General features: G+C 38.1%; 1 protein-coding gene across 1 annotated transcript in view; it reads right to left on the minus strand.

Moving 5' to 3' along the window:
* Window positions 1-7270: 7270 nt before the first annotated feature.
* The window catches only part of adamts9 (ADAM metallopeptidase with thrombospondin type 1 motif, 9), a 36572-nt gene continuing 16629 nt past the window's right edge, over window positions 7271-27213 (minus strand). Inside the window, exons 12-28 of the mRNA XM_052111838.1 lie at window positions 26052-26197; window positions 25500-25681; window positions 24960-25096; window positions 24066-24183; window positions 23718-23813; window positions 22238-22404; window positions 21983-22112; window positions 21661-21784; window positions 21239-21449; window positions 20944-21105; window positions 20286-20447; window positions 19276-19395; window positions 16717-16824; window positions 13716-13883; window positions 11719-11994; window positions 11111-11272; window positions 7271-8900 (exon numbers count right to left, since the gene is read on the minus strand). Coding sequence (XP_051967798.1) covers window positions 8745-8900; window positions 11111-11272; window positions 11719-11994; window positions 13716-13883; window positions 16717-16824; window positions 19276-19395; window positions 20286-20447; window positions 20944-21105; window positions 21239-21449; window positions 21661-21784; window positions 21983-22112; window positions 22238-22404; window positions 23718-23813; window positions 24066-24183; window positions 24960-25096; window positions 25500-25681; window positions 26052-26197 — 2625 coding nt within the window. The 3' untranslated portion in view covers window positions 7271-8744. The remainder of the gene's footprint in view (window positions 8901-11110; window positions 11273-11718; window positions 11995-13715; window positions 13884-16716; window positions 16825-19275; window positions 19396-20285; window positions 20448-20943; window positions 21106-21238; window positions 21450-21660; window positions 21785-21982; window positions 22113-22237; window positions 22405-23717; window positions 23814-24065; window positions 24184-24959; window positions 25097-25499; window positions 25682-26051; window positions 26198-27213) is intronic.

Below are 27213 nucleotides of genomic sequence, written 5' to 3' on the forward strand. Positions count from 1 at the left end.
TGTTCACAGGTCCCCATATACCCACTCTCCAGGTGTTTAGGGCAAAGCAACTTTAAGCAGGGCAAAATGGGCTCAAGAGGGGTGCTATGGTGGTTTAAAGAAGAGTTAAGACTATACTCATAATTATCAATCCAGCATGAACCTCAATGCAGGACACCAGCCTACCCTGATAACCACAACCACAGGAGACTGAGCACTATAATGGAAGGAAACCAAAACAAATCCATAATGTGCAAGATTCTGCTAGAGTTCATCCTCAATGTTATATATGTATTTTGTAGATCATTTTTTATTATGCACAATGTACAAATTATATATAATTTATTTATTCAATATTAATAGCTACAGTAAGCAACATAACAGTTCTCTAAATTAGCTAAAAATCGTAGATTGCCACTTTGACATATATACACAGCTGTTACTTTGAGAAACAGTCTCTCTTAACAGGACACAATAGTTTTGTTTTGTTTTAAGGTCAGGCTTTACATGTGATCTCACATTTTTGTTTCCTGTCTCTCTTACCTCGGACCATTCTCCTGTAATCCAGATGAATGCACAGGGTTGTATGTTACAAGGTTTCATATCAGCAGGTTTACTTTGCTTCCTGTAATACATCTCAAACACACCACTGCTCAAGTCTTGTGGCCAGAACCATATTTTTTGTTGAACTAAAATAATTTATATATCAAAACACACTGAAAATGACACTGAATGTAAATTCTAGCTATACGGTCAGCCAAGAATGTGAATTCATTAGTGTGAAGCTGATAAGTGAGTAGACCTCATAAATTTACCAACTCATGTCAAGATAATGTCTTATCTGTATGTTTCTGTCTGTGTGAAAATCATGCAATAACTGCATAATGCACTTTGGCTTCTAAATACACTTTAAATATTCAGACTGATCTTGTGGGAAAATAAGCAACAAGAGGCTGAATGTTTCATCTGGTAAAATCGGTCTTTGTGAATATCCATACTGCCCCTGAGTGGCCGAACCTGGAACAACAGTTTTGCGCACACTGTCACACTAAGCAAAACTGCCTTCTTGCAATCACTTCTTTGAATGGATGAGACGTCAAAGGCACAGGGCATCCAGTTTTCAAAAAAGCTTTTGTAGTTATTGCATTAAGGTGCATAAACTCCTCTATATGGAGTGGGTCTCCTCATGGGGCTGCCGAATCTTAATAGCTTATCCTCAGGAACCGCACTGTTATTGGACACTTTAACTGATAAATTAAATTAATCATGGCTTACTGTGAAAAGTGAATTTCTACAATGACATCGGTAACTGAAAACTATTGGTTTTGAATGATGCTGCATCCATGCCACTAGGTGTCAGTGTAAACATTAGAGGACATAAACAAGAAATTACTCAGTACACCTTTAATATACTCCAAACACAAACCCTAATCATCGCCAAATTCAGATGGCAAAATATTCAGAACCTACATATAGAATTTCAGTGTGATCATGATGTAATTTTAGGTATTGTATTATAAATCCTAGCCAGCACTGGAATCCTTACTATAGGGTTAACTTCAAACTGAGAGAAAAAGGGAAATAAGTAAAGGAGATGGGAGGAGAGGTACCCGTTTCTGGGAATCCTGTCATACGTTGTAAATTTTTCACAGTTAACAGCACCAAGCTTTGTGCGCTGCAACTTGGCCCCTTAAGCATCCGATTGGCAAAGTGAGCTACTCTAAATAGGCTCCAGCTGTTTGTGTCTGCTGTGATGTGGGGGAATGGTGGAGGTGTTTTCTAAAGCAGTGCATTCATCTCATTACCCTTATATTAAGTGCTGTGATTTCGTGCTGCTAGATGACCCAGATTTGAGTCTGTCTTCACAGATTTTTCTCTCTCTCTCCCATTGCCGCTCCGTGTTGGCCTTTCCCTCTCTTTTTAAAAATGTTTTATGTTAGTGTGGTGTGTAGGTGCCACACATTTTTTTTGTTTCCCTCCCCTTGTCCCCTCCCTCATCCAGGTAGATGGGGATGACCTGCCGGCAGAAGGGGCAGAAGGCACGCAAGGGGAGGGTGTACGTCATGCCGGGGCTCACCGGACTGAGAAAATGAGGGAGAAATGTGGCAGGGTGGAGGGCCGGTCCGGGTCATGTTTCACACCTGGCCCCTAATCAGGCTATTTAGCCCTCGAGAGGGATAAAGGCCGATCGAAGATGGCAGTGCGACAGAGAGAGAGATTTACGGACAGCTGTCTGACACATTTGTGTGTGTTTGTCTTTTGGTTCAGTTTTATATTAAACTATTATTTATATTGCCAAGCCGGTTCTCACCTCATCCTTTCCATTAACCCTTTACAATGACAGAATCGATAAGGGTTATCCATCCTGCCTGTTAAACCTCACAAAGTGCTGTTGTCAGGATGAGACATTAACTGCAATAGTGGCTGGTGAATGCCAGGTTTTTCCATGGTTTTCTTTTGTCTCTTCACCAAGATGTGTTTTCAAAGTGTGCATCTTTGTTTATGTCTTTAAATGTCAATTTGAGACATATTGCATGTTGAAATAACCAGTCTGCCAGTTGTTAATGAGAACTGTACAGTCAAGAGTAAATTTTGATTGTCAAACTTTGTATCCCACTGCCATTAAGGTGATTTTTGGTGAGATTTTGTTGCATTTCTTACTTCCATAATCTACTGTGATTGTCGCCCCAACACTTTAGACTTTATCACATGACAGCTAGATACAGTACTGTTTAAACAGTCAAGAAATGTACACATCAGAGCATATAATATGTGTCCAACATACCCATTGTCCCACTTTACCCCAATTCACCCAATAATAAAACAATATTTGGACTCTGAGTGCATACAGTCCGAATATGTCTGCATTTTGAGAAATAACTGATTTTATCAGTGATTTCACTTTCAATTATTTAACATATGTAGTAAATCATACTCTTTTGGTTTAGATGGGGCAGTACACACTCCTTTGGTGGATTGAGCAAATGAGGAAGAATTAATTGATGAATGAGGTAAAGAATAAATGAAAGCTGTACTAATCTGTTAAAACTGAGAAATTGTGCCATAGATTTCAGTGCCAAGACTAACATTGCTCATAGGTTACACAGACAGGCAGACAAACAGACAGACAGACAGATAGATAATTCTCTTGGATTGGTTGCTGTGAAAAACTGTGGTATTCACTGTTCTTGTTTTTTTATTTATTACCAGTTTGGCAGCACATCATTCTGATCTGGGAGAGCACAAATATTCCAGAGTTGAATTTTTTAGGTAGTTTCAATGTCTTGTCGACTGAACATTCAAAACCAATGTCTGCAAGAGTACAGCTTGAGCCTACTGAATGGACTATACATCTATTGCTCACAGCCTTGGTTTCATTTGTGTCAAATTAAATATGGCACAGACTAAGGTCTATAGACATTTACAATAGAACACACAAAATTATATAATTTATGATTTGTACGTAAAGAATTCTATTCAGCAGTATCTCCTTCACCACAAAGCACTATTTTACAGTACTTCTGAGGCTGGCATTTGTCTCACAGCTTATTTACTATATAAGAAGAGAAAACAAATAATGTGTTTCAGAATCATTAAAAATGGCAATTGCCAGATTTTCTTTTCCACCTCCAGGTTCACTGAGCGCAGAGGGATCTAACCCGCTGACATACTTTACCATAAGAAGGACCAATGGGAGGGGAGAAGAGAGAGGCTTTCCTGGGCCCCAGGATTGAAGGGGAACTGATAATCAAAAGGCCTAGTAGAGGGGGGATAGATATGATGTGACAAGTCTGAAGTTGAACGAGTGCATTGCCCAGCATGCATGAACAGAATACAGGATCTAAGAGAACATAAACTTCACAATTGTATCATGTCGTTCCTGTGGATGTATTTTCAAAAGAGTCTAGCAAGTAAATGTGTCATGGTTGTATTTAAGTTGATTAAATTAATTCTGAAACCAGAGAAAAAAAGTCTTGAGCAGTTTTAACATTCAAATATATGTATTTTTTGTTTTTATAAATATAGAATAGCATTCTGAGATGATATTCTTCTCACCACAATTGTACAGAGTGGTTATCTGAGTTACAGTTACAGTAGACTTTGTCCATTTAAACCAGTCTGGCCATTCTCTGTTGAAGTCCATCATCAACAAGGTGTTTCCATCCACAGAACTGCTGCACACTGGATGTTTTTAGTACCATTCTGAGTAAATTCTAGGAGACTGTTGTGTGTGAATATCCCAGGAGATCAGCAGTTACAGAAATACTCAAACCAGCCCGTCTGGCACTGAGTGGTTGGTGGTGGCGTAGTGGCTAAAGCACAGGGCTGTTAATCAGAAGGTCGCTGGTTCGAACCCCACAGCCACCACCACTGTGTCCTTGAGCAAGGCACTTAACTCCAGGTTGCTCCGGGGGGATTGTCCCTGTAATAATTGCACTGTAAGTCGCTTTGGATAAAAGCGTCTGCCAAATGCATAAATGTAAATGCAATCGTGTGGCTGCAGTGCATAGAATCATGTAGATACAGGTCAGGAGCTTCAGCTAATGTTCACATTAACCATCAGAATGGGACATTTTTTTTATCTCAGTGATTTGGACCATGGCATGAGTGTTGGTGAAAGATGGTCTGGTTTGAGTATTTCTGTAACTGCTGGTCTTCTGGGATTTTCACACACAACTGTCTCTAGAATTTACTCAGAATAGTGACAACAACAGAAAAACCTCCAGTGAGCGGCAGTTCTGTGGATGGAAATGCCTTGTTGATGAGAGAGGTCAACAGAGATTGGCCAGACTGGTTCGAACTGACAAAGTCTACGGTAACTATGATAACCACTCTGTATAATTGTGGTGAGAAGAATAGCATCTCTAAATGCTATTCTAAGATGCAAGTTGGCGGTGTTTTGGTGTTTGTGTGTATATATATATATATATACACTCACCTAAAGGATTATTAGGAACACCGGTTCAATTTCTCATTAATGCAATTATCTAATCAACCAATCACATGGCAGTTGCTTCAATGTATTTAGGGGTGTGGTCCTGGTCAAGACAATCTCCTGAACTCCAAACCGAATGTCAGAATGGGAAAGAAAGGTGATTTAAGCAATTTTGAGCGTGACATGGTTGTTGGTGCCAGATGGGCCAGTCTGAGTATTTCACAATCTGCTCAGTTACTGGGATTTTCACGCACAACCATTTCTAGGGTTTACAAAGAATGGTGTGAAAAGGGAAAAACATCCAGTATGCGGCAGTCCTGTGGGCAAAAATGCCTTGTTGATGCTAGAGGTCAGAGGAGAATGGGCCGACTGATTCAAGCTGATAGAAGAGCAACTTTGCCTGAAATAACCACTCGTTACAACCGAGGTATGCAGCAAAGCATTTGTGAAGCCACAACACGCACAACCTTGAGGCGGATTGGCTACAACAGCAGAAGACCCCACAGGGTACCACTCATCTCCACTACAAATAGGAAAAAGAGCCTACAATTTGCAAGAGCTCACCAAAATTGGACAGTTGAAGACTGGAAAAATGTTGCCTGGTCTGATGAGTCTCGATTTCTGTTGAGACATTCAGATGGTAGAGTCAGAATTTGGCGTAAACAGAATGAGAACATGGATCCATCATGCCTTGTTACCACTTGTGCAGGCTGGTGGTGGTGGTGTAATGGTGTGGGGGATGTTTTCTTGGCACACTTTAGGCACCTTAGTGGCAATTGGGCATCGTTTAAATGCCACGGCCTACCTGAGCATTGTTTCTGACCATGTCCATCCCTTTATGGCCACCATGTACCCATCCTCTGATGGCTACTTCCAGCAGGATAATGCACCATGTCACAAAGCTCGAATCATTTCAAATTGGTTTCTTGAACATGACAATGAGTTCACTGTACTAAAATGGCCCCCACAGTCACCAGATCTCAACCCAATAGAGCATCTTTGGGATGTGGTGGAACGGGAGCTTCGTGCCCTGGATGTGCATCCCACAAATCTCCATCAACTGCAAGATGCTATCCTATCAATATGGGCCAACATTTCTAAAGAATGCTTTCAGAGAAACCTTGTTGAATCAATGCCACGTAGAATTAAGGCAGTTCTGAAGGGGGGTCAAACACAGTATTAGTATGGTGTTCCTAATAATCCTTTAGGTGAGTGTATGTATATATATATATATATATATATATATATATATATATATATATATATATATATATATATATATATATGATGAAACATTAAAAGCAAATTTATTTCACTGTATCATAATCGTGGTGCTTAATTGTTTAGATCAGTCCTAGAGAACTGAAAAGTTTTGCTATGATAATAAAACAAATAACTCATCAAATACATTTGTATTTGAAATAATAAACATAGTTTTGCTGCATTTCAAATGTCAAATAATTGTTTAGAGTTTAATACCATGTTAAATGAATGCTCCAGTTATTAAGTACACTCAGATTACCAACTAAAATAACTTTTACACACAAAATTATTTCAATGCAGGGTAAGTTCCCTTCAAAAACCAAAGGTGAGCCTAAAAATACAGAGGCTTAAAATTCACTTCTTGTTGTAAACTGCAAAATGCTGATTAAACATGCCAAACATAAATTTCCAACTAACTATTCAAGTTAAATTCATGACATGTGGATGCAATAAAAAAGGCAAGGGTGATTGCATTGCCACTGTTAAGTTCACACACTGTTAAGTTTGGCTTTTTGAACCATGCAAAATTGAATATAAATAAAAATAAAAAATAAAAGCAGCAGGGTAACATACAAAAAAACATTATAACTAAAAGTGAATATTTAGATATTAAGCTCAGTGATTATGTGCAGTACCTTCTTTCATTCGTTACATTATTATTGTGGCTACATGTGCATTGAATGCCTTTGATGTGTAAGGATGCTGATTTAGTTACTGTACATATGCTCAATCAGCACCTGGGATGCGGTCTTTTTAAAATGAATGAATTTACAGAAAATAATACAAGACAACATTCAGTCACTCATCTCTAAATAACTGATTTATAAATTCACTTAATTATATTCATTTATGACAAAAGTAGCATACTTTTCTTATTGTATAATAAACAATAATAATAAGAATAATGGCAACACTTTACAATAAGGTTCAATTTGCTAAAATTGGTTAACAATATTAGTTAACATTAACTAATAATGAACAATACTTTGTGCATTTATTAATCTTTGTAAATGTTCGTTTCAACATATACTAATACAGTTTTAAAATCTAAAGTACTTGATAACATTAGTTAATGCACTATGAACTAACAATGAACAATTGTGTTTTTATATAAATAACATGATCAAATATTAATAAATGCTCTAAAAATATATATTGTTCATTGTTTGTTCATGATACCTAATACATTATATTAACGAATGGAACTTTATTGTAAAGTGTTACTATAGTAATAATAATAATAATAATAAAGAACAATATAACATTTAAAAAACATAATCTTGCAATGGTTTAATTTTCCCATCATCAGGTTCAAACAAATAAGGACACATTGTATGGCAGCAGAAATAAATACAAATACTTACAAGAACATACAAAAATGCACATACATTTCTTCATTACTGCCATTTGATTCAAATCACTGATGACATTAACAGAACATGTCATGAAAGGGAATTGCACCATAGACACTAGCACCATGGCATCTTTGGACAATAATGCAAATTTGTATGGATATCAATAAATGGTTGCTTGTGGATGCTACAGGATATATTAGCATTTATCTTCCCTATCCATAAATATAGTGGATGGATGTGGGACTTTTCATTGAAAATGAGGTAGACACAAAAAAAACCAAAAAACTGTCCAGTAAGCAAACTTCAGAGACAAAACTAACTGGCCTACCCTAAGAATTTTATACACTATATTAGAACATCATTTTCGTTGTTGGACCAATCATACACAATATTGAAATAATACTGTGTAAATAACCAAGACAAATATTAATATTGCAGGGAAATCAAAAGACATAAAATTAACAAAACTACATTTGATTTCAGATTACGAATTTTTGTTTTTTTGTATTTACTTAAAAAAATACTTTTGTAAGTTACCTTAAATATACAAAAATATAGCAACTATAAACATATTTTCACATCAAGTCTCCCTTGAACCAAAAAACAGCACCATCATAAATGTAATAGGTCAATGGCTAGCTGAGTTCACATGAGGTATAGTTAAAAAAAGCAACATTTTCATGATTATGAAGAAATACACATAGACAGTTTAAATATAATAAAATAAACTGTCTTTCACCAGATTTTTCAGATCTATAGAGGTGTAATATAAGGCTTTTCTGCCCGAGTATTCTAAATGCAATGCAACAACTATACTGTTTTAAACAGAATCCACAACAAAGATATTTTTTTGTACATATCTCGAGTATAGCTGCATTGGGCAAAGAAACCTAACATAGAAAAAAAAAAGAAGGAAAAAAAGCTAAACAGCTTTCAAACAACCACACTGATGCTCACTTTTCAGTTATGATAAAGATATACAACAATATTTAACTGCAAGTTTGGTAGGTCTGTAAGTGCAACCACTCTCCTATGAGCAGCAAACGTTAAACCAGCTATTTACTTTCTTAAAGATCAAACAATTTTGAGTTTCAGTTTGTTTTCCTCATGTCTTGAGACAAAAAAACAATGGTGTGTTGTGAGAATTAGAACTAATGAAGGGAGAAAAGTTAAAATAATTACGAGTGTACCGAGCTCCATTGCTCTGTGCTCTAGTGAGGGTTAATAGAGCAGGATTGAGTATTGCACTGCTCTCGGTTGGGTGGTTTGTCAAGAATTTCACAGCTCAGATCGTTAAAGCGTTCCCCGTTGGGCCGCTGACAAGCGACCAACCGGGTCTTTATCCCTCCTCCGCAGGACTTAGAACACTAGGGATGCAGAAACGAAAAAAGGGTGAGAGAAAAGAAAGAGTGAAAGTCTTGTAGATGTAGTCTTTGTAGCATAGCATTTTCAAACAATGGCTACTGCAAAACCTTGGACTATGGTCACTGGAGAGACATTGGACAATGACAAGCTTAAACATGTCATGGCCTCTGAAGCAAACATTTCAAAGAGGATTTTGCTAAGTGGTGACAGTATGAAGTGGGGCTGGGCGATAGGACGAAGTAATCGGATATCGACAATGTCTTACAATGATCCTAATGCCGATTGCAAACAGAAGATGATCGAAAATATTGGGAAATGGCAAAACCATGGATCTGGGAAGTCGGCAAATATATTAAAGAGTAGCCCAGGGTGTGAAACTAGCACCCGCCACCTGCCAAATGCAACAAGGCTGAAACCAGTTTGCAAGTTCCTCGTTCAAAAGTATTTGATGCATGGATAATTTTGCTAATCTACCTGCAACAGGCGGGCGACCTGTAAGACCTCTCGGAGTGACACTTGACAAGAAATGCTGTTAGTCACAAAGACTTGCGCTTGAAGAAACACACTTTCTTATATTTTTAAGAACAGACAAAAGAAATGCAGTCAATTCTTGTGTCTGATTCGCTGTTTGTTCAGCGAGACCCTTTCATGTGGAACACACGCATGCCGGCGTGCAGCGCAAGCCTGTCTTGTGGAACAAGCGCATGTAGAGAGTTTTCACTCTTTTTTTCTCTGTTTCATTAATCTGAAAACTGTTTGCAAGAATAATGTCGTCTATGAGAATGCTGCAAAAAATCTCAGATCATCTCGGAAGGTGCTGTGAGTTTAATTCACATTATTTCCATGTGGTTGGCATTCGTTGTGAATGCAACTTTGCATGTTCAGTAATACATGTATATATATCTTTGTTTTAAAGGAACAAAGACAAAAGTGATTAAATCATAAAACAATACAAGACACGTTCACCTTGAACCTAAAATGTAGTTCAATTTTCTTTTCTTTAGGCAGCATTAACTGTATTACCAAAACGCAGTACAAACACGAATTTCATAAGAACACCCATTTGGCAGCATTATTTTGGGAACACAAGGGAATTTATTAGGTTTATTATTATATTTATTATTATCTTTACATTTATGATTGTCTTTAGTTCTTAATCGGTAGGCTCTTAATAATTTTCCACCTGGTGTCGTTGACGGATGCTAGCGTGATGGCAAATGGAGCAGTTGGAGATGGTAAATGCTTGGATTTGGGGAGATGGTAAAATGAGATTTTTTTATCACTTTTTTTTGTTTAGTTTAAAGTGCAATTTAAAATTTTAAATGTCTTTTATGTTTTTCGTGTTTCAATAAATGAAAAACATTTTTAAAGCAAAATAAATAAAGCAAAAAAAATTCACTGACCCTCGGCAGGGGGGTTGACGATGTATGTGATTATCGATAAAATTATTTATGCATATTGCCCAAACCTTATATTAAGTCTCCATTCAGACAGGCAGCAATAAATCTCAAGTTTTTAAATCCATAAGGGACTCTTTCTCAATGGTGATAACAGCCATCTCGTCAGCAAGATCTGCACTCTTCGCTTTCAAATTACGTACATCACTTATAGCGTGATTGCGTCACTCAAGGCCAGCTAGAAGGCCTGGACTGGGACATATCCTAAAGATCACACCCACCAAGAACAAATAAATCAATCTGATTGGCTGATGAATCTGACAATCTGGCTTTAGATGCCTATTCACTGCAGTGTTGAGGGATTCTGTGGAAAAGCTGAAGGCCTGACGGGGTGGAGCTCAAACTCATTCGCTGCTTCGGCTAACGAGATCAGCTTCGGGCATGCGATTTGTGAAATAGTCATACACTTTGCTTGTAATCATCGAGGAATAAATTCTGATTGGATAAACCTTTTGCTTTTTGCTATTCCTTTGTAGTGGAAAGAGTTGAAAACACATAGGCAAAAAGGTCAATGAGAATGAAAGGATGAAAAATATATTTATTTATTAGGCATGTTACGCCAGCAGAGAAGGCTTTGCTGGCCCTGAGAAATCGCCACTGGTTTCTCTGCTTTGCTTTGATGACTAAGCTTGAACTTGATTCAGTTTTATTGATCTGTATCTAAATTAAACTCAATTCAATTTCAATTCCTTGTGGCAAAATGGCTAATCTGAACGACTGGTGCTTGTGTGTGTACTTGGGCCTATACATCTTACCTCACCCCAACTGCCATAGAGCCACTGAGGGCAGGGTCCAGATTCACAGGAGCGTTGCTCTGTGGGTTGTGTGCTTTCTTCACAGCTGTTGGCAGGGTAACCATTCTCATCCTGGCACACCACCACACGCCTCTGGAACCCTCCAGCACAAGTACTTGAACACTGAGAGGTGTGAAAGAGAAACACGATTCAGATTGCGAGTGAAAGGCCACACATGCTTCCAGACAATCACAAACACGAGCAAGCACATGTTTGCACTCACATACACTTGGGTACAATCTCATTGGACCAATTTCACACCCCATTAACCTTGACTAAATACATGTCAATGTATAAACACTGCCCAAATCCACTTTTCAGAGCAAAAATGATTCTGTTCTGACCAGCAATTATATCTACATCTATAAAGCTGTACAAGTGATTACATTTTAGATGCTGTGAATATGTCAAAATTGCACGTTTCACTATCCATCCAAACATACAAAATTGTACATGTAAATGTTACATACAAATATCTATGAATACTAATGAGATCACCATGGACGTGCAGACTATGTCCAATATCAGAGACATACAGAACATACAAATATGAAATAATTTTTACTTACTGCCCCCCATGGCCCAGTCCTCCACTGATGCAACTGGGGTCTGCCAGCTCTGTTATGGTCAGTTTGTCCAGTGGCAACTACTTTTTTCCGAGAATCAGGGTTAGGTGAATAGCCCCCGTGATTGCTGGAGCGAGACGGACACTGGGGCATGGCACACTCCTGCTCTGCTACTGGTTGATCATCCGGGTCACACTCACTTAATTCCACAACTTGATCGTTGAAGTTTATACACACTACTTGTCGTGTGGTTGTGCCCTGACCACAGGATACGGAGCACTATAAATACAGAACACACATGATTATACACCTATCAGCCAAAACATTTAAACCACCTTCCTAATATTGTGGAGGTCCCGCTCGTGCATGCCAAAACAGCGCCATTCCACATCTCAGAACAGCATCTGTTGACCTCTCTCATCAACAAGTAATTTCCGTCCACAGAACTGCCGCTCACTGGATTGTTTTTTGGTTTTGGCACTATTCTGAGTAAATTCTAGAGACTGTTGTACGTGAAAATCCCAGGAGATCAGCAGTTACAGAAATACTCAAACTAGCCCATCTGGCCCAATCTGGTTTGAGTATTTCTGTAACTGCTGATCTTCTGGGATTTTCACACACAACAGTCACTAGAATTTACTCCGAAAGGTGCCAAAAACATACAGTGAGTGGCAGTTCTGTGGACAGAAATGCCTTGTTGATGAGAGAAGCCAGCAGAGAATGGCCAGACTAGTTTGAACAAACAAAGTCTACGGAAACTCAGATAATCGCTCTGTACAATTGTGGTGAGAAGCATAGCATCTCAGATTCTGAGATGCTATTCTTCTAACCACAATTGTGACATGCCAATATTTTAAATCCCAACACATATAACCAATGACCAGCTTAATGAATTCAGATAACTTACTGACTCGTTTCACATACAACATAGTATTGAGCAAATAGGCTTTCATACTGAGTCAAAAGTCCATTTCATGCAAACCATTTAAATCAAGAACACCATAAATTCTCATTTTGGTTTGTCAGCAAGACCAGAAACTTCAAATTTGGACTAAACTTTAAAACTAGTCAGTTTGGCCTTATTGCAGATGACAGTTATAGCTTTAGAGATGGGGCTGTATGACAGAATCTTCCAATCTAAAGTCTTCAAGGTGAACATTTTGCTTGTGTCATACTGGACTTACAGTGACACCTAGTGGTGTGGATGCAGTATCATTCAAAATCAATAGTTTTCAGTTACAGATACCATGGTAGATATTCATGCTAGCCTAGGCCTTATTCACACTAGCACCATCTTTGGGTTTACTACAGTTTAAAGTGTTTTTGGATCATTCCGCAGACAAAACATTGATAAAATATCTGTCCAAGAACATTCAGTATACAAAGAACTCCAAACAACATGAGTTGTGGAAAATCAGACGTGATCTAGGAGCTTTTTTACAGTGTATACAGTTTGTGCCTTTGAAGAGAAAAATCAAAGATGGTTTTAGCATAAATCAGTTCTTCACAATCAGCTATAATTAATTTAATCCAATAGCGAAAGTGTCCAATAACAAGACAGTTACTGAGATTAAGCAAGTCAAATCATCAGATGGTCATGTGATTCTAAAATGACTGCCCCCATGAGGGCGCCCCTGCCCTATGTAGAATAAAACAGCTTTTATAAGGTTACTGATGTGACTAGATTCCTCATCTCATGTGAATGGTCATGATTGTATTCATGTGTATCAAAATGACAATTCATTTATTTAGAAGTAAAACTATTTTTATGGGGAAAAAATTACTGAGCACCTTCAGGTTAAGATCTGACTAGTTAAATAGAACATATCTAGATCCTGACAGAAATCGTCATGGTTAGTACACTGTAAAAATTGGGTAACTATTTTTTTTTTTTAAAGATTAACAGATAAGATAGGATTCTAAAGTCAGGATGTTTGTGTAATACGATCCCACACTTGCGATAAAAAGATAAAAGCAAAGGTTGCATGCATGTTATGTACCGCAGTCCATTCCAGAACTTTCCACTGTCCACATGCCACTATGGAGCACACCTCACTAGCAGGAGGTTTTGGCAGGTGAAGGCAGGCTGATTCCTCCGCAACTCCACCCTGTTGGTCACGGCAACTTACATAGCGCATACGCATGCCTTTTCCACAGGTGGCGCTGCACTGTTGAAAAAAATCAACAACCATTAAACAACCGTTCATCTAATCAATATTTCAGTATGTATTTTACACATTGTGCAACTACAAAACATGCTACAAAATCTATACATAAAAACTATATATCTCCTAAAATAACGATTTATAGTAATTCATATACAATAACAATTTAAGATCAAAATGTTAGTTTTGTGTCTTAGTCCATGTCTATTAGCTTTGAGGCCATCTAAACTCATTTTCAAAACTCCCTTTTTCAGGACACTGTATTTTAAAGATAATTTTGCAAAAATAGAAATAACTTTACAGATCTTTATTGTGAAAGGTTTAAACAATGTGTTCCATGCTTGTTCAATGAACCATAAACAATTAATGAACATGCACCTGTGGAACAGTCATTAAGACTCTAACAGCTTACAGACGGTAGGCAATTAAAGGTCACAGTTCTAAAAACTTAGGACACTAAAGGGACCTTTCTACGGACTCTGAAAAACACCAAAAGAAAGATGCAGGGTCCCTGCTCATCTGGGTGAATGTGCCTTAGGCATGCTGCATGGATGGAGGCATGAGGACTGCAGATGTGGCCAGGGCAATAAATTGCAATGTCCGTACTGTGTGACACCCAAGACAGCGCTACAGGGAGACAGGAAGAACAGCTGATCGTCCTTGCATTTGCAGACCACGTGTAACATCTGCACAGGATCAGTACATCCGAATATCACACCTGCGGGACAGGTACAGGATGGCAACAACAACAACTGCCCGAGTTACACCAGGAATGCACAATCCTTCCATCAGTGCTCAGACTGTTTGCAACAGGCTGAGAGAGGCTGGACTTAGGACTTGTAGGCCTGTTGTAAGGCAGGTCCATACCAGACATCTCCGGCAACAATGTCGCCTATGAGCACAAACCCACCTTTGCTCTTCGGTGATGAGTTATGGTTTTGTCTCACCAGGGGTGATGGTCGGACTTGCATTTATCGTCAAGGGAATGAGCGTTACACCGAGGCCTGTACTCTGGAGCGGGACTGATTTGGAGGTGAAGTGTTCATCATGGTCTGGGGCGGTGTGTCACAGCATCATCAAACTGAGCTTGTTATCATTGCAGGCAATCTCAATGCTGTGCATAGAGGGAAGACATCTTCATCCCTCATGTGGTACCCTTCCTGCAGTCTCATCCTGACATGACCCTCCAGAATGACAATGCCACCAGCCATACTGCTCGTTCAGTGTTCTGCCATGGCCAGCAAAGTGCCTGGATCTCAGTCCTATTAAGCACGTCTGGGTCCTGTTGGATCGGAGGGTGAGGGCTAGGGCCATTCCCCCCACAAATGTCCGGGAACTTGCAAGTGCCTTGGTGGAGGAGTGGGGTAACATTTCACAGCAAGAACTGGCAAATCTGGTGCAGTCCATTAGGAGGAGATGCACTGCAGTACTTAATACAGCTGGTGGCCACACCAAATACTGACTGTTACTTTTGATTTTGTTCAGGGACACATTATTCCATTGCTGTTAGTCACGTGTCTGTGAAACTTGCTCAGTTTATGTCTACGTTGTTGAATCTTTTAATGTTCATACAAATATTTACACATGTTAAGTTTGCTGAAAAGCAGTTGAATGTGAGAGGGCATTAACTTTATTGCTGAGTTTATATATGAATGCAAGGGTTTTCTGGGGTCCAGTAAGGTGCATGGGGATGATGGTGGTCTGCGGCCATTTTTTAGAACCTAATTTGATTTTATCAGTGCTGTTTGACATATTCATTCTCATTATGTTTTTAAAATTGACATTGAGTCTTTAATACAAACTCAGCTATGTCTTAAGTGAATGCAAACAGGTGCAACAAAATTAGGTATGTGTTAAATAATCAGATCTGAGCATTAGACCGTGCATAATAAATGATGTCTCTATACCTGCTGTTGCCATTATGTTGGTAACATTAATCAAAAAACTATAATATTAAAAAGAAAAGAACATATTTCTTTGGTTTTCTACAATTTTCTTATTTTAGACCAATAATAAAGGTCTTTAGTATTATGACTATTTACTTGCATATTAAAAAAACACGTAGCATAACTTAACTGAATGGCATTTAAGGCAACATGCCATTTTTATTTAATGTTAATATTTAGTTTAACTTGTAACTTTATGAACACAGGGTGTTCAGTGCAATATAACTTTTTTGTCAGAATAATGACATTTCACTCCTACAGAATACTGATAAGTTGATATTTTACAAATATATATATATATATATATATATATATTTGTATATACAGCATATATTTTATTTGTTTTATACATTACATGTATTCTGCTCAGGTGCCCGAATGAATAAACAGATTTTACTCAGCAGGAACAAACTGAGAAGAAACATTATTACGTAGTGTTTCCCTTCATTTATTTTAGGAAGTGGGTCCCTCACAAGGATCATCATATCTGGGGGTGCTTGGCACCAGAAAGTTTAAAAACCCTGTGCTAGCGTAATCCTAAAAGTTGACAAAACTATATTTTTTGCAGATATACACATTCAAACTTTACAGTTTTTCTTCTCTGTGAGAACACACCACAAATAATGATGACTAATTTTGCACTACCCTGTTTTGACCAATGAAATGCTCTATAGAATGAGAATTCCCCTTTCTACGATTCCACCTACTTCTGACTTGCAATAGCAAGTAGCAAATGATGTTCAAAGTTTTTTGGCTTTAAAAATAAAAAAGTGTTAAGCCCTCCACATGCCCCACCCCAACTTCCTGTTTAAATAGGAAATACGTCAAGACAAAAAGGAACACTCATCAAGCCTTTTCATGGGGTCTTTAAATAATTAACATTGATGTACCTGTGTCCATGATCCGAAGCGCCACTGTGTTTTATGAACGGGATGTGACATCACTTTATTTTCTGGGGCAACAGGATGGGTGACGGGGCACTGAGAGAGTTCACAGTCCTATAAAATGAAGAAAGGGAGTGTTGAGAACACAAATGAAAACCGATTTCCAGTAATGAAGATCTGTGACGCTAAGGATGAGGCCGGTGGGGCTCCTTGGATGGTGCCAGCGTTCTTGCTTTATGCCTGACTGGCTGGAATCACATGGAGGTAAAATGACTTCAGGGTCATTGAGTCTTGCAGCACATAGAGGATTTAAAACCAGGGAGCCTGTATTCCTTTTTTGGTTCCTGACTTTCTCACACTCCCACCTACCTCCACTTTCCCCCTCAATTTCTGCCTTTCAGCACTTATTTCTTTATTTCACACTTATTATCATCAAATAATTTTCTCTCTCTGTCTCTTCCTCTTTTATTATATACATATTCCTGTTCTCATAACAACCTGGATGACTTGATGGTGGGAAAAAGCTCAAATGTTTTTAAAAGCCCTGTGAAAATGAAGTCATATAAAACCAATGCCCCAGGAAAGTTAATAAAATACTCTGTGAAACAGCATCCAGACACTCTGGCTTTGCAGTACAATTACATTGGGGGAAGGGGCTAGATGTAATTTTGCAGGTACAGTATGTGCATATTATGAGGCAGATAAAGTAAAAAAAACAAAAAAAAAAAAACAGCTTTTTTTTAAAGGACTGTACACTGATACAATCAATAACTTTAAAAATACGTCTGTGGAAATTTCAAATTTTAAGTGAAACACAAAATGTATCAAAATGCTATTTTTTGATACATTTTGATACAAAATGCTAAATGCAAAATATTAGGGATAGGCTTAACAATGTTTACACAAAATTATTTTGGAATTTCTAATGAATTTCGGTACCAGGTCAATGACATGTTAATGATGTTAATGTTTTTGTCAAGATCTAATAAATGATTAAAAAATACATTATAAATGCAATGTATACAAAACAATTAAACCTCTTCTATGATGATCATGTTTTCAATTACTGAGTTCAAAGTCATTTGATATTTTTTAAAGGGCTTACAGAAAACATGTCATGTGATCGTACAGAGAAAGAAAACAAAAATCTGTCTAATTAAAAGACGAAATGATGGCATGAGTTGTGCAGAAAAATTGTGTATTATTATTTCTTAAAAAATAAGCAATATACGGTTAACATTTGCAATTTTTTTTCTTCTCCACCAAATCAAAGTCACCTGGTGTTACCAGCATACAGGTAGCCATTTTGTGTGACAAACAAATAAATATATAAACAAAGTAGAGCCCTTTAGACCCTCAAAAGCAATGTTTGTGAAGCTTAAATCTCAATACGCTTGTAAATATAAATATTTAAAGATTTTTATGAAAAGGCTAATTTTGTTCCGGTCATTTGGTGCAACCCTTAGAAACTGCTTGACTTTTTATTTGATATTTCTAAAAAAAAAATATATATATATATATATATTTTAAAAATGTATAATTATGCTGTGTACACTCTCATGTATTTAATGTGCAAGGAAAATATTTTACTACATTTCACTTGATGATTACACCACATTACATTTTAAAGTCATATAATCGATTTTTTATTTATTTATTTTTTATCCCCTTTTATCCCTATTTGGAATGCCCAATTTCCACTACTTAGCAGGTCCTCGTGGTGTCACGGTTACTCACCTCAATCCGGGTGGCAGAGAACAAGTCTCAGTTGCCTCTAATTCTGAGACTGCCAATCAGCGCATCTTATCATGTGGCTCGTTGTGCATGACAATGTTGAGACTCCCAGCATATGGAGGCTCATGCTACCCTCCGCGATCCACGCACAACTTACCACGTGCCCCATTGAGAGTGAGAACCACTAATCATGACCACGAGGAGGTTACCCCATGTGACTCTACCCTCCCTAGCAACCGGCCCAATTTGGTTACTTAGGAGACCTGGGTGGAGTCACTCAGCATGCCTTGGATTCAAACTCGCGACTCCAAGGGTGGTAGTCAGCGTCAATACTCGCAGAGCTACTCAGTCCCCCAAGCTATAAATGTTTATAAAACATTCTGTGTAACCTATATGGACTCAAAGATTACATTTCTACAAACTTGACACATATTTGCTTGTTTTTTGTTTTTGTTTTTTAGATAGATTTTGTAATATTTCTCCTTTTATCATCTCGGACAATCTTATTTGTCAATGAACCTACCGCCAAAAGCGATGGTGTAACCAATCACAAAATTCAAAATGTGGCCCCTTATTGCTGTCAATTTGAGCACTCGGGTACTTGTGCCAATAACATATCAATTAATTTATATCAGAAGGAATTATATCATGAACCATTTCAAGTTAAAACATTGTTTGTAATGGTACGCACAAGAATAGGACACTGAAGTGTAGATAGTTTCTCAAAAATACAGCAAATTGAACTAGGAAGTCTGATGAAAGTGGTATGGGGACTCCTCTACTTTAGATTTGTTTTTGAAAGGCAGTATACTGTAAATGCACTGTTCAAACCTGAGTTTCTGTTGGCCGTGTTGCTGCATTACATTCAGAGTCATCCATGACGGAGCCATACGAGCCAACCACACACTTTACAGCTCTCATCTGATAACCTGGGCCGCATGTGGTGGTGCACTACTCTCACACAAAAAGAGAGGGAGATACAGCAGTCATCTCAATTAATACTGCATTCCAGAGTATATCTTGACATTTGAGATTGTCCATTATTATTGGCTCACTAGCCTTAAACAAGCATCTACATGGGTAAACTGTGGCCCGGGGCAGTCATTTCTCTAAATATTTCCTTTTTCCCCTCCTTTCTTCACTGCTGCCTTGACCTTGAGGTCAATCTTATGTGACAGCTTTTGCAGATAGAATTGCTGCATGCTTCATTTAAGGCCTTCAAACATATATTTAATGTAATCACTTTATGTAATAGCATTAATCTCTATCAGACTTTTAGACTTAAAGATAGACCTTGCAGTGCATCTCTGAAGAAACTATCTGCTTTTTTGAAGACTGCCATAAACTGCTCAAGTGGACGGAAAGCACATTATCCCCAGACAGATGAAGAAATACAGCTTAGATTGCTAGTGTTGGATGTGCTCCACATTAGTCTAAACTATAACCCTATTTGGAGGACTGCATGAAATAAATCAGACAGAGACAAGGAAAGAGGGATATATCTGCTGTTGATGCACGACTGCTATTCTGGAAATTACACTGGATTCATCACACCATTTCTGAGTTACCATTTTATAAACATATACAACAAAAAAGCTCTCTTTACCTTCACTTGGCATACCTAAAAAATCATGACATACTAGGGATGGATGGATGCTAGACATTTTATATTGCGGTAACATATACATCTTAATATAAATAGTCCTGTCCACAGACAAATAAATAGGGTCTACCGCAGTATAAATGGTAAAGCAAAATTATCCAGCCCTATGACATACCTAAAATGGCATGCACCAAAACAATGTATCATTCACAGCAATGAAACAAAAGGTTGTACTCACTTGTCCCCAGGGTCCCACCTGCCAGGATGCACATTCTTGCTGTTGGCAGGCTTGTACCGACTCTGGTTTGGAGGAGTCACAGTACCGATCGTCCAAACGCTCTTCTCCAAACTGACACCAAACCTGCCGGTGCTTGTAGCCCTTTCCACATGTCACCAAACACTATCAAATTAACCAAAAAGGACCATTTTAGCAATACACAGTTCACATATTACAGTAAACACTGCTTCAGACATGTTATCATAGACGTGATCTAATAAAGTTTGCGCAAAGTTAAACATTAAGCATACTGTCTACTGTCAATGTGGCTTGCATAAATACATTTGCCCATGTATTCATTTGACAAATTGATATGTATTACTGTTAAAAGGAATGAATTGGAATCCCCAAAAATGACTTGCGTAATAAAGTAATAATCTAAAATAGCCTTTGCGCTATAGTGATGTCACCATGGTTAAGGGGTGTACATAGGCACAAAGCAAAGCGTTTTACATCTGTTTTATAAATGTCATTTGAATCCTGCCGTAGTGTGTAGATATATTTACACAGAGATGTCAAATTAATCAATAGGTCAGCCTAAACCTAACCTTAACCTTTACCCTGACCCTTACCCTGACCCTTACCCTACCCCTACCCCTAACCCTAACCCTAACCTTACCTCTGACCACTCTCCAGTTTTCCATTGAGGACACAGGAACTCATTACAGGGCTGGACTGCGTGCTTGTCTTGTGGGTTGCACTTGCTTTCATCAACAGCCTCTGCTGACTTTCCACATACTGCACTCCTACGGCGCGTTCCCCCTCCACAGCTCCTTGAGCACTAAAAAAAACAAGAAAAGGTTTTGTGTTGCTAAAAGATAGTAAGATCCCACATTTTCCAGAACTAGTACCAGTATCAAAGTACATCTGGCTTTGTTTAAGGGCTGATTTGAGACCAAAAATCTTTCTCTCACCTCTGACCAGGGGGAATACTCCCATCCGCCAGGGTTGCAGCCTCCATGGCACACCTCCTTGTCATCAGGCTTGCGTTGGCTGCTGCAATAACGGTCGTCAACCTTCTGGGTCTTGCCATCCAATCTGCTCTGCTTGGTGCAGTAGATGTCCAAAATCCGGTAGCCCAGTCCACATGTGGCTGTGCACTCACTTTTGGGAGCAATGTGCCATCTGTAAATTAAATATATGCCCACGTTACTAATGTCTGAGATAAGAAGCAACAAATTTAAAATTGAAATTCAGTAACAACTATACATGGGAAACAAAATGAGGTCTGTCCAAACACCAAAGGAGCAAAATCTCTGGTTCATTATTAAAAAATAAATAAATAAGTTTGGTAAAATAAGAAACACTGAAAGTGAAATTTAATGTGGATTTGTACCTAAGTTCACAGTCTGTGTTGCATGGCTCAGTAATAACAGCTGGTTTAGAACCATGACAACGCTGATCAGACACCATCACTCGATCTGACTCGCGACTGCACAAGAGTTTTCTCTTGCGCTCTCCTAATGGAAAGAAAGAAAGAAACAAATTATTTGCCATTGTATTCTTCATTTCAGCCACAAAGCGATTTCAAAGAATACTGATGCACAGATGTTTGGACAGGACTGCTTTCAATGACCCCAACGATATCTGGTATCTGGTTCAACTCTAAACTGACTTTTCTCATCAACATTAAATTTTTTTGCATCCTTCACACCTACCTTGGCATAGAAGACTGCACTCCTGCCATGGGCCGTACACATCCCAGAAAAACTGTTGAGGTGTGTCCTCTATGGGAATGTTGTAGGAATACCTGACATCAGGGTTATAGAGGTTACCTACAGAGAGCACCTAGTTTGAAAAGATTATAATTTGAAAAAAAAAATAATACTTTATATTTTATGCGAAGTGATAATTATCTGTGAGATTTTACAATGTGAACATCACAACTGAAGAATATTACAAAGCCATTTTACCTGGACAACAATCTCCTCCTCTATACGGTCAGTGCAGTTAATTCTCTCAATCACATGGTCGGAGCCACTGTACTCTATAACAGCATTTCCCACTCTGATTTCCCTTTTAAACATACTGACCACAAAATCTCCATTGAGTAAATATTCTCCACGACTGTTGGACAAGGCTGCAAAGAAGAAGATAAGCGTACTTTACCCTCGCTATGTGCAAGCTCAAAAATCTATTATCAAAACACTTGACAGATAAAATACAATATACTTTCAGACATGCCACGAGATGCAACTTGAGTAGCAAATTGGTCTCACTACAAGACTTGCCATGACCTAAGAAATAAAATGTTTTTATTTACAATGAGTTTGAGAAAAATAAAGCTAATCAGGGAAAAGCAATTCAATAGTCCATGAAGAGGCCACGCCTTGCTCAGCTGAAGTCAGATAGCTTTAAAAATGTACTCTAATGCGATTATGCAGCTAATTTCCTGAGTTACCTTTCTCACTACTTCAAACATTACACTGCTCAACTACTATCCCAAACCCAACCACTACCAGCATCCCAACATACATTTTCAACAACTTCTACATTCTTGTCTTGGACTTAAACACACACACACGCACACACATTGAGTTTCAACATCTTTAGAAGCGATATAATAGATGTGGGTGAGAAACAGATCACTTTCAAATTCTTCTTCTTGTGTTTTTGGTTATTCACATTCTTCATACATACCACCCCCTAATGGGCAGGAAGAGGAATTTTTTAAACAAAAAACGACTTAAAGGAGGAGTAAGCGATTCCTGTGAAAGACTGTTTATATTTAACTCAACAGCCAAAGAAACACACCTCGCTCCTCAGTGCTTCTTCAGAAGCTCCGGCCCAGTGTTGTGTGGATAGGTCCGATCCACTTTGTTTATTTTCCCATTTACAGAGCCAGGGCTGTGTACAAACACCAGATTTTTTTTCAGCGCACACACAGAGAACAGATATTCGTGGAATTTGACAAAAAGTGTATTGGATTAAAATGACTTACTCCACCATTAAATATTGATCTGTTGCTCACCCAAACCTATCATATCACTTCAGTAATTAAGGATTAAAACACTGGAGTCATATGGATTACTTTTATGATGCCTTTATGTCCTTTTTGAGTGTCAACATTTTGGCACCCATTCACTTGCATTGTATGGACCTAAAGAGCTGAGATATTCTTCTAAAAATCATAATTTGTGTTCTTCAGATGAAAGAAAGTCATGCACATCTGAGATGGCTTGAGGGTGAGTAAAAGATGAGAGAATTTTCATTTTTGGGTGAACTAAACATTTAATAGATTCTAGAATATATATATATATATATATATATATATATATATATATATATATATATATATAAACATTTACATTCTACTTTCTAATAAACTGGTATTAAACTATAGCATGGCAAAATGAGTAATAAAATCAGATACTGTTCTAGATGATGTCTCACCGAGGTAGTTATCGTCCTCGGTTTTCCCTGAGTAACTGTGTTGTCTCACATCTATGTTGGTAGCACCACTGGGAATTCGCACCACAACATTATAACCTGAATAAAAAAGCAGAAATAAAATAATATAGTCTTCTTGAGTAATTTGTAAAATATCATGAGGGAGATATTTTACTGAAATTCTTGCTTTGGTGTAATTTTCTTGCTTATTTTGATATTAAACTGAAACTGGACTGAAAATGCAATTGAATTGAAGCTAATTTGAACTAACCTGACCTGAACAGACCTGAGCTGATTTAATATCACTATTTAATATTTAATAAGGCCATAAATTCAGGCTGTTTCACTTACCATAATGCACTATGTTGAACGTTCCTGCCACAGTCTTGCATGATGAGTTATCCCCACCACACACCCCACACTTATCTCTCCTGGCCTTGGAATTCAACACGTGGTCACATCCTGCTTGCTGCAGAAACCATAAAGAAACGTCTTTTAAAACGGAAGCAGATATGATTTTAAATCTTTCTATAATATATTTATATAACTTAAAAATGGCTTAATAAACTGTAGGAATATTGCTTTAATAAGCAGATTAATAATTAAAGGACTGGTTCACCCAGAAATGAAAATTCTGGCAGCACTTATTCACATATGTTGTTCCAAACCATATAGCATTATTTTGTGGAACACAAAATGCAAAATTTTCAAGAGTTGTGCATGCAAAAGTACTGGTCACTGGTACCATCCAATCAAATGAATGAGCTGGAGCTTTCAAGCTATAAATGGGACTCAAAAGCACCTTTGAAGTATCATAATAGCAGTCCTTACGACTTGTCCACCATATTCAAAGTCTTCTGGTGTCATATGACAGCTTTAGGTGAGAAACAGAATGAAATGTAAGTTGTTATTCATTAACAATCTTCCCCTCATGTGAGCTGTTAACTGGAGTTGAACTTAGAAATCAGATCAAGATTTTTAGTAAATAATGACTTCAATTTTGGTTTATTCCTGACACAAACCTATTGTATGACTTACAAAGATTTTGAATATACTGCATGAGTCATGTGGACCATTTTTATGATACTTTGTGTGCTTATGTGTCCTTTCAAACCTCCAGTCCCCATTCATTGTAACTGGAAAAGAGTGAGCAGTAAATTTCTCCTTTTTTGTTCCTTGCAAGAAAGTAAGTCATACAGGTTTGCAACAACATGGAGATGACACATACACATACAAAACACCCACCCTACACAGGCCGTGCACACAGATGTCGTTGGTGTCAGGCCCACATTGGGTGCCATCAATAACTCTGTCCCTGAGTTGGTAGTAGGCTGTGCTGCCTGCCACACGACAGAAGAGCTTACAGCGATCCTTCATGAGAACTACAGCGCAAAGAGCAGTGAGAGAGAATCAATCCAGATTTGTCTCTAAAAGAATTACAGTGCTTAACATTTTAGGACATTGTTAACATGATTCCCATCACTAGTATTGACCTTTACACAACCCCATTATCATTTGAATTGTATCGGACTTAACGTGTCCCAAATCATGGGGGATTTTTAGAGGAAATATGTTATATGGGTGGCACATAAAGTGATCTAAAGCAATTTGTTACACATTACATCACAGGCCATCAGAGCAGAGCCTAATGGCACAACAGTATCTACATTCATATTTTGATATCCAGTAGTTATTGATTTACTGCCATTATTTATTATGCAACCCATAAATTTATGTGGCATCTGCCACCCTGGAGCTGCGAATCACGTACAGTAAATCGCTTACTTCCGCTATACTTTGGCACCCAGCGGACATTTGGAGGTAGACCATTGATGTTGAAGTGCCGTCCATCAAAGCTGGCACACTGTTCCTCCCTGAAGTCTTTCTTTTGCTTGGAGCATGGCTCAGAGTTACAGGAACGGAATTTCATTCTGCGGCCAACACAGTACTTTCCCCCATTTCTGGGCCTAAATATAGTATTAAAAAACCACACACACAAAGAATAGCAACCTAAGGCCTTAAAAAGAGAATAAATGCACACTAGAGACATAAGAAACCTTATTAGGAAGTAATATTATGTTCCCTGATTCCTAGTACAGAATCAGATCATTTGCTGTCCAAATGCAATTTAATTAGATCAAAGCCGATTGACTACCCACTAAGAATGCAATCTCTTTTGAAGACTATTCTTCATAAAACATACATGATCTCTGGAATCATCTTGAATTATTTCTTAAAGGCCAGCTTTGCTCCTGTCATTTGTTATGGTACATTGAGAAACCTTGAGCTAATTCACAGTCCAGTGAGGATGCTGGACTACAAAGAGCGGCAACTTACACGGGTCGGTTGCACTCGCGCTCAGCAATCTTGATCCCTCCACCGCAGGTCCTTGAGCATGTGCCAAAGGGACTCCACACTCCCCAGGCCCCCTCTACTGGAATTGATTCATGATCTTTGGGGATGCACAGGCCATGTTTACAATGCTAAGGTGAGAGCAAACAGAGAAAAGGTGAGTTAACAGTGTTTGACCTCCCATTTGTAACACCAATCAGAATGTGAAAGAGTGTTGTTTATACATAGAAGATATGGCATATCAAAGTGTCTTTTGTTTCACTCAAAAGACCGATCAAGCTTCTGGTCGGCTGAATTATATGTCCTACTGTAGCTAGTGATATCACATTTCTTTCAATTTTAATAAAAGGGTTTAATGAACTGAGAACGATTACACTTAAGCATGATAGACTGACATTTTCTAAATCTAAGGTCTATTAAAAAGATAGTTCACCCAAAAATGAAAATTCTCTCATCATTTACTCAACCTCATGCCATCCCAGATATGTATGACTTCCTCTCTTCAGTAGAACATAAACAAAGATTTTTAGAAGAATAACACAGCTCTGTAGGCTCATACAATGCAAGTGAATGGTGATCAGACCTTTTTTTCCATATAATGAAAGTGAATGAGGACTGAGGCTGTCACTAACAATCACTAAAACTCCATCTAACATCTCCTTTTGAGTTCAACAAAAGTAAAAAAAAAAATTATACAGTTTGGAAAAATATAAAAATTTATAGTAAACAGGGGAGTCAGGTGGCGCAATATGAGGATCGGACATGTGAACGGCGAACTCTGCGCACTTTGCTAGTTTTAACACTTTTAATGACGTAAACCGGTGAGATTTGATACACTCTGTTCCATAACAGTTCTAGGAGGACAATATGTCAAAGAATTCAAAATCATTGGGCTCTGGAGACATTAAAAGACACATACATGCTCAAGCTGATGCTGTGAGCCTTGGTGTCGATTTAGTCGGAGATGTGCGGGAAATGTGGCGAGAGATGCTGAACATGTCGGCAATGCTGATGAAGGTCGTTGCTGACTTGGAGGATCTTGCTGTGATACGTCAATCGATCACTGCCATGGAGGTGAATTTCACTGATGTGGTTACAAGAGTGGGGGATGTAGAGACCTAGAGTCATTGGAGAGGGAATTATCTGC

This window comes from Xyrauchen texanus, chromosome 39 (assembly GCF_025860055.1).
Source record: "Xyrauchen texanus isolate HMW12.3.18 chromosome 39, RBS_HiC_50CHRs, whole genome shotgun sequence".
NCBI lineage: Eukaryota > Metazoa > Chordata > Actinopteri > Cypriniformes > Catostomidae > Xyrauchen > Xyrauchen texanus.